The following is an 8,628-nucleotide window of genomic DNA, read 5'->3' as shown; positions in this document are numbered from 1 at the left end:
AGCAGGCAGTGATCCCAGTCACTCTGGTCATAGAATTTTATCAACTTTGTTCTTTCATTTCAATGAAAGAAATTGAGTTCTTGTATGCAGAAAGTGTTCCTTAGAGAATTAATATGGTCTAAGTTATAGTGAAACTTATTTGGCATGAATTGCACTTTTTACCTTTTGTGTTTTTAGGTGTATTATTGTACATACGGAATTTTACATTCACTGAGCATAAAGTAGGAGTTGCTTTGGGAAAGACTTCAGCTTTTATAAGTTTTATAATGTTACATAATCTTTGTTGTATTTCTAAGTTTTCATTATTTTTAGGGTTTGAACAAGGTTTTGGTTGGGTAAGAGGAGCAGGAAGTGCTACTTTTTACTGACATTCTGTATTATTTGAGGGTTTTCTGTTTGTTTTGTTTTTAAATATATCTTTATTGATTTCAGAGAGAGGAAAGGAGAGGGAGAGAGAGATAGAAACATCAATGATGAGAGAGTCATTGATCATCTGCCTCCTGCACCCCGACCGGGGATCGAGCCCGCAACCCGGGCATATGCCCTGACTGGGAATCAAACCCCAATCGCCTGGATCCTAGGTCGACGCTCAACTGCTGAGCCACGCCTGGCCGGGCATCTTTTTCTGTTTATTATTTTAGTCACTTAATATGTTTAAGTTTTTAAAATGTAAATAGTGGCAATACAACAGCTGAAGGATAAGAAGGTTTGAACTAGAGCAGAGAGAATAGAAAAGGAACCAACATGAAACAATCTGGAAAATGGTATCAGTAGAACTGTTTGTTCTGTTCATTCCCCTGTCCTTAGATCAGCCTCTTTCCTAGATCATTGTAATAGTCTCATAACTGGTTTCCCGGAACAAAGGAGAGTAAAGAGCAAAAGTTACTGGAGAAAATCCTCTCCAGTGTTTGTATATTATTGCTGCTTTGGGCTTGCAGTTAGAGGTGGAGTCTATATAAGGTTATTTCTTTTGACTTACCTAACCTCCTTTGTCTTCCTATTTATTTGGGGTATTTTTTTTCTGAAAATACAAATATTCTTGAGCAAATACTGTTTTAAATTTTTATTAAAACTTTATGTATATGTACTCAGAGCTGATTCTTTGAGAGACAAGGCATTGGTCCAGTAATTCTTTGGGTGACCTTAAATTTTTATTGCTATTGATTAAATTCTTCCTGCAAAATCTCTATATATTATTTCTGTGTTTTTATTTTTATTTTTTTAATTTTTTTAAAAACATATCTTTATTGATTTCAGAGAGAGGAAAGGAGGGGGAGAGGGAGAGATAGAAACATCAATGATGAGAGAATCATTGATCAGCTGCAGCCCGCAATCCGGGCATGTGCCCTGACCGAGAATTGAACCCCCATCTCCTGGATCCTAGGTCGATGCTCAACCGCTGAGCCACGCCCGGCCGGGCTATGTTTTTATTTTTAAAAATTATATATAATGCAAACATGCCTTAAATTTAAAAAGCTGCAATTTATCTGGTACCACTTTGTTCCAGGAGTTTTATAGATAGTATTTTATTTAATCCTCACAAAGCACCCTAGGAGGGAGGTACCATGAACCCAGATCAGAGATTTTAGGCCCAAGCTTCATACTGCCTTCTAAAGTTAATTCACTTTAGTGTCTAAAACCAAGAGTTCTGTAATTAAGTATCTTAGGATTTCTCAACTCATAAATTGGTGAGTGATTGCCCATCAATATAAAACCAGATTAAAACATGGTTCTTTAGCCCTAACTGGGTGGCTCAGCTGGAGCATCATCCTGTACACCAAAAGGTGGCAGGTTTGATTCCCAGTCAGGGTACATACCTAGGTTGCTAGTTTGACCTCTGGTCAGGTTGCGTTTGGGAGACAATAGCAATGCTTCTTTCTCACTTCCTCTCTCTCTAAAATCAATAAAAACATATCCTCAGGTGAGGATTTTTTAAAAAATGGTTCTTTAAGGTGATGTTTTATGGCATATTTAAAATTTGTGCATATCTGATTTTTATGTTCTTGTAGAAAAAATTTTTTCATTAACAAATGCAGATATAATAGTGTCGGGAATAAGTGCTAACCATCTGCTACTCTTGCATCTTACCCTTTGCCTGTCTTCCTCATGTACAAACCATCCCATGTAAATACTGTAGCTGACTTAAAATTCTGATACAAAAATAGAATTTCTTGTCCTCTTCTCGTAACCCTTATTCTTTCCGTTTTTCCTTTCATTTGATACTCAACTTGTTTCTAACTTGCCTTTCATAGGTAATGGCTAGGCTCACTTTGAGTTTCCACCTTCCATTCTATTTTCAATCATAACTGCTTATCTCCCCAACCTACCCAACGATCAAGAAGTTATAACATTTGAGTACTTCTGAGAGTACGTAGTCCGCCCTTATCTGCAGTTTTAGTTACTTGTGGTCAGTAGAGATCTGAAAATATTAAATGGAAAAGTTCCAGAAATCAGTTTTAAAATTGTGCGCCATTCCAAGTAGCATAGCTATTAATTACGAGACCATATTCACATAACTTTTATTATGGTATGCTATAAAAACAAAAGTTCACATTATCATGGACTTACAGCTTTTTTTAAAAATTAACTTCAGAATTTTAGGTAGAAGTCAATTTTCAACTCCTACCTTACATTCAACACCATGTTCTAAAACAGTGCTGTCCAAAAACTGATGGGAATTGTTCCTTATCCATGTTTTCCAGTAGTGTAGCCACTAACCATATATGGTTGAGGACTAAATGTAGCCAGTATAAATGAGGACCTGCCTACCTCTTAAATTTAAGTAACTATATGTGGCTAGTGGTCCTTATTAGTGCATTTGCAAAAACTGCTTTTTATCCCCCAACTTGGATCTTCTGCCCCGCTCAGTCTGCTATACACAGGCTTAGCTCGTCCTCTTTTTCAAAATCTGAGAGCTTTCCCAGAAGCTCACCAATCATGATTGTGAATTTACCCAACATATATTTGAAACTGATCAGGAAAAAAGTAAAGTATCAATATTTTCCCTATGTAATTTATCTGTGAAACCTAGCTGTAAAATTTGAGATGGGACTCTTGTCTTCTTTATATATAAATACAAAATTCCAATTCTTGTGGAACTAAGTTTAATAATTTGAGAAGAGGATTCACTTACAAATAATTTACTTATTTCCTTAATTTACAACCACATTAAGCATGCAGTTCTGTTTGTATTTCAAAAAAACCACAAAAGATATGAGTAAGAATATCACTGCATTTATTTTCATGCAGGTAATTTTTGTACAGCTTCAACATTTTCTTCTCAAAATAAAAGAATCCCAAAGCTTAGAACTGGATCACTTGGCCCTTTCTCTTCTTATCTCCTCCCAGTTCAAAATGCTTGCATCTCTTAATGGCCAGCATCCTCTTGGATCTGCAGTTAGGCTCAACACATTCAAGCCTCAGCACAATCTTCTTTGTGGTTTTAGCCTTCTTTCGGAAAATCGGCTTTGTCTGCCCACCGTAGCCACTCTGCTTCCTATCATAGCGCCTCTTTCCCTGGGCATACAAGGAATCCTTGCCCTTCTTATACTGGGTGACTTTGTGAGGCTGATGCTTTCCACACTTCTTACAGAAAGTCCTCCGGGTTTTAGGCACATTGACCATCTTGGCAGTAGAGCTGTCGACACAATGAAAACTGTGTTAAGATATTTAAAATACAATAGATGTTAAACATTTGAAAAGTACTTTATAAGTATTTATAGGAAAATGACATTACATAAATCAGTAATGTATAAATCCACCAATTACTCATTTTACATGAGTAAACGCACATATAAGTGCACACCTTTTTGGAATGCTTAAATCATTGGAGCACTTCTAGAATGAGACTAAAATATAGCGAGAGCAGCAGCACAGGGTTCCGTGTATAAAGTAGGGGCTTAATTTAATGTGGTTGCTCAAAAGAAAAGCGCAATGGTGTTTAATTTCCTTCCGCAGAGAGAACCAAGGCTGGAGTTTCTTTTCGCCTGCTCCTCGCACCCTCTACCACGTTCTAGCTCCTGGGCATGCCCGGCTCTGTGCGCTCGGGTAGCTACTGCCACGGCTCGCCCCCGTTCCTTCTCCGAAGACCGCAAGAGCCTGGTTTCACTTTTCCCCTCCGAAGTACTGTGCACCGTCACCCAACAGCAGTCCTGAAGGCTGACGTGTCCTTAACAAGTGCTTCCCGGCCCAGTAGCGCCATGCGTTAGTCCCTTTCCTGAAATAGAAGCCCGCTCTTGAACTCTATCGAGCCAAGGCAACGAGTCTCGCCCCCCCTTTCCTACCAGGGCCTAGTTCGTCCCCCAATCCTGAACACTCGAGGCTCCCATGGGGACTCCTATAGTCCTCATCTAAGCTTACCGGAAAACTCGCCGTCCACGCTCCTCGCCCGGCTCAGCTCTCGTCTAACAGGAAATGGGGGAAAGAAGCGGAAGTAGGAAGCGAGCCTTGAGCTACGGGGCCACGGGCCAATAGGCAGCGGGCAGCGACGCCCCGGCCCCTCCGCAGGCGTCGTGGAAGCGCCAACCAACGGCTCAAGGGGCGGGTCGGAGGGGTGTGGGCCTGAGGCCCGCGGCGTTCCGCGGGCCAGTCTTCGGTTGTCAGAGCAGTCGCCGCTGGAGTGGGGCGCGGTTTCGTTGCTGGGTCTTGGCTGTCTGGGGCCCGCATAAGGATGAGAGCTCAGAAGACCCAGGGTCGCTGGAGGCTCAGGTAACGAAGCTGGAGTGCGGTGGGGCCGCGGCGGGGCTTTTTCGGGGACTCGTATTGAATGGAGAGGACTGAGGCGACACTGAGCTCCGGCCCCTAGCGGCGGGGCCGCTGCTCGAGCTGCAGCTGCCAGGCGAGGATGTGTGGCGCCCAGGCGGCCCGGGGAAGCTGAGAGCCTTCGGGCCCCAGGACCCCTGGGGCCCGGGATGAGTTAGCGAGGGCAGCGGCGGGGGCCAGTTCCGACTGCTACAGGCCAACGCGACGATCGCCTCCTGCCCGCCCCTTCCGTGCAGAAGCCGCTAGGTCCATTCCGCGCCGCCTGTCCGCTCTCCTGGCCCTGGAGACCATGAGGTTCCGCGTCTACAAGCGGAAGGTGCTGATCCTGACGCTCGTGGTGGCCGCCTGTGGCTTCGTCCTCTGGAGCAGCAATGGGCGACAAAGAAAGAGCGAGGCCCTCGCCCCGCCGCTGCTGGACACCGAGCCCGCTCGGGGTGCGGGTGGCCGAGGCGGGGACCATCCCGCCGTGTCCATGGGCATCCGCCGGGTCTCCAACGAGTCGGCGGCCCCGCTGGTCGCAGCGGCCCCGCAGCCCGAGGCAGACAACCTGACGCTGAGGTACCGGTCCCTGGTATACCAGCTTAACTTTGACCAGACGCTGAGGAATGTTGATAAGGCTGGCTCTTGGGCCCCCCGAGAGTTAGTGCTGGTGGTCCAGGTGCATAACCGGCCCGATTACCTCAAACTGCTGGTGGACTCGCTTCGAAAAGCCCAGGGCATTGACAACGTCCTCGTCATCTTTAGCCATGACTTCTGGTCGACAGAGATCAATCAGCTGATCGCGGGAGTGGATTTCTGCCCTGTTCTGCAGGTGTTCTTTCCTTTCAGCATTCAGTTGTACCCCAACGAGTTTCCGGGCAGTGACCCCAGAGATTGCCCCAGAGATTTGGAGAAGAATGCAGCTTTGAAGATGGGATGCATTAATGCTGAGTATCCTGACTCCTTTGGCCATTATAGGGAGGCCAAGTTCTCCCAAACCAAACACCACTGGTGGTGGAAGCTGCATTTTGTATGGGAAAGGGTCAAAGTTCTTCGAGACTATGCTGGCCTCATACTTTTCCTAGAGGAGGATCACTACTTAGCCCCAGACTTTTACCATGTTTTCAAAAAGATGTGGAAATTAAAGCAGGAAGAGTGTCCCGAGTGTGATGTTCTCTCCCTGGGAACCTATACTGCCAGTAGAAGTTTCTCTGGAATTGCTGACAAGGTAGATGTGAAAACTTGGAAATCCACAGAGCACAATATGGGTCTAGCTTTGACCCGGGATGCATATCAGAAGCTGATCGACTGCACAGATGCTTTCTGTACTTATGATGATTATAACTGGGACTGGACTCTTCAGTATTTGACTGTATCTTGTCTTCCAAAATTCTGGAAAGTGCTGGTTCCTCAGGTACCTAGGATTTTTCATGCTGGAGACTGTGGTATGCACCACAAGAAAACCTGTAAACCATCCATCCAGAGTGCCCAAATTGAGTCACTCTTAAATAGTAACAAACAGTATATGTTTCCAGAAACTCTAACTATCAGTGAGAAGTTTATGGCAGTCCTTTCCCCACCTAGGAAAAATGGAGGGTGGGGAGATATTAGAGACCATGAACTCTGTAAAAGTTATAGAAGACTGCAGTGAAAAATTACAATTACAAAAGTAAAAGTGACAGTCTTCTATTTTGATATTTGTCCCAACAGGACAGACAATTGAATAAAAGAGTTTAGGGACTGGTTTCTGCTTTAATACAAAAAAAATTGTAAAAGGTGTCCAAATATAGTAATCTTTTCCTTTTATGTCTGATTAAGATTTAAAACACAAGTTTTCATTTTGGGAGTTGGGTTTTAAATTTCAGACTGTATCTGCTAAAGGTAATCATTACTGTGAGAGAAGAGGGGAAATTTTATTTAAATTGCATCTATTAATCTTTTTACCTGGAACTTTGTACACTTTTCCACTTTCAAAACTTATTTTAAGTACAGCAAAATTTATTTAAAATTGTCATAGCAGTAAGAAGTATTACAATGAAATTGTTAAGTATTACTAGAACAAGCCCAGTTTCACTCTCCACACAGTTATTAGGAAGAGATTGCTTCACTGGTTTTATAATTCAAAAGTTATGTTGTTAAACACCCTGTCAAAACAGTCAATTTCAGTATTACAGATTCCTGTATTATTGTGTTAAGATTTGCCTGTGCTTTGGAACCTTCATAGAACACATTTTCTTTCGGAATGTATTTGATTAGTAAGAAAATTTTAACACTGATTTCACCTCAATGTAGAAAAACAGTGGTTTTGTTTCCTTTTTTCTTTTAGTGCTGCCAAAATAAAATACTCATTTTTGCATAAAAAAGTTCCTAATCATTTTGCAGAATAAATTTTGCTTACTCTTTACACCAAATTTCAGTAAAGACATTCTAGAAGTTTTAAAGTTAGCATTACATCTTCATATTTACTATTAGTGCATTATATAACTGAGTTTGAAATAAAGAAAACCCAGCTCTTGACAATGCATTCCCTTTGGAAGAAACTAGCCAGGCATAGATAATGAACAATAAAAAGCTGCTGTGCAAGTGAAATACAGTCATGCCAAAGTAAAACATGTTCTAGTGCCAGCTTTAACTGAAATCATACTTTTTAAAAGGATAGCTAAAGCCCGGCTGGCGTGGCTCAGTAGTTGAGCATCAACCTATGATCCAGGAGACCGTGGCTTGATTCCTGGGCAAGGCACATGCCTGGGTTTCAGGCTCGATTCCCAGCACCGGGCGTGCAGGAGGCAGCCCATCAATAACTCTCTCATCATTGCTGTTTTTGTCTCTCTCCCTCTCCCTTCCTCTCTCTGAAATCAAAGACATGTTTTTTAAAAAATAAAAGGATAAATAATATGAATCAGACTTAAAATTTACTCCATTTAACGTAGAAGTTTCCTTTAACAGTATACAATTCCATTCAACCAAAAATTACTCATAGACTCATTTCTGTGTAGATACTACAATTAGTCATTTCAGTCTAAGAAAACTGTGTATTAAGTGGACAGTTTCAAAATTATTGCATCAAATTAAGATTCATATTATGGTTGAAAAATGCATTTGGTCATCTAAGATGGGGCAAATAGTTCTCTTGTTTTATGAGCTAGCTACATTTATACTGTCCTCAACTCAGTCTGTTTCCAGACTTTATCAGAATTATAAATGTAAATCATGATGAATTGCCAGGCTTTTGATGCCCTGATCTGACCTCCCCAGTTCAAAGGACTAAAGATATTAGGTAATTTCCAGGAGTGGTAAGGCCAGAGGTGTGAATTGGTAGCTGTTTTTGGAACAAATGCATCAGCTCATGGCCTTTGGGGTCAAATATTAGGTCAACAGATATTTTCCTTTCTATATTTTTTTCATGCTGTCCTAAACATTTTTGTGAAAAAAATCTATTAGCATTTTCTTCTGACCTCAAATACAAATACTATTCCACAAAATTAATAACTTAGCCACAGATACATTACCTGTGGAAAGGAAATTGATTAGAAAACACTTTTTTTTGTTGTCTTCATGTAATATAATACGATAATTTTCCTGTGGGAGCAAATTCCCAGATTTTTTTGTCCTATTCTAAATTCATAAGTGTACTTTATAAAACCGAGAGGTGTTTTGATATGTAACAGTAACTTCTAAAAAACTCTTTAAAAATATTAAATTTTCAAAGTCATTACTAAATAAGCTGCATTTTATATTTATATATATACATAAATATTTTTTCTGTGACAGATGAGAACACTAAAATACGGAGTTGAAGCAAAAATACTAAATTTCATTCCGTGTATTTGTATTATAATTGTTTGAATTGTTAACATTGGTTAGTAAAGTTCTTTCATCTCTAAGAAT

General features: G+C 41.2%; 2 protein-coding genes across 2 annotated transcripts; one reads left to right on the top strand and one right to left on the bottom strand.

Annotated features, from left to right (window-relative positions):
* Positions 1-3,212: 3,212 nt before the first annotated feature.
* On the bottom strand, positions 3,213-4,536 carry RPL36AL (ribosomal protein L36a like). Its single transcript, XM_016213550.2, has 2 exons — positions 4,360-4,536; positions 3,213-3,637 (listed from the first exon to the last, which is right to left on the bottom strand). Exon 2 carries the CDS (start codon positions 3,622-3,624, stop codon positions 3,304-3,306), a length of 321 nt encoding a protein of 106 aa, XP_016069036.1. The 5' UTR covers positions 3,625-3,637; positions 4,360-4,536; the 3' UTR covers positions 3,213-3,303.
* A 62-nt stretch (positions 4,537-4,598) lies between these two features.
* Positions 4,599-7,103, top strand: MGAT2 (alpha-1,6-mannosyl-glycoprotein 2-beta-N-acetylglucosaminyltransferase). Its single transcript, XM_016213549.2, has one exon. The coding sequence runs from the start codon at positions 5,051-5,053 to the stop codon at positions 6,389-6,391; it is 1,341 nt and encodes a 446-aa protein (XP_016069035.1). The 5' UTR covers positions 4,599-5,050; the 3' UTR covers positions 6,392-7,103.
* Positions 7,104-8,628: the final 1,525 nt, after the last annotated feature.

This window comes from Miniopterus natalensis, chromosome 1 (genome assembly GCF_054644295.1).
Source record: "Miniopterus natalensis isolate mMinNat1 chromosome 1, mMinNat1.hap1, whole genome shotgun sequence".
NCBI lineage: Eukaryota > Metazoa > Chordata > Mammalia > Chiroptera > Miniopteridae > Miniopterus > Miniopterus natalensis.
Note: the sequence above shows the minus strand (reverse complement) of the source record. Positions and strands in the feature narration are given on the sequence as shown.

Excerpts from the sequence above, each read along its gene's own strand:
- RPL36AL (XM_016213550.2), bottom strand. The coding sequence starts at position 3,624 with ATGGTCAATGTGCCTAAAACCCGGAGGACTTTCTGTAAGAAGTGTGGA.
- MGAT2 (XM_016213549.2), top strand. The coding sequence starts at position 5,051 with ATGAGGTTCCGCGTCTACAAGCGGAAGGTGCTGATCCTGACGCTCGTG.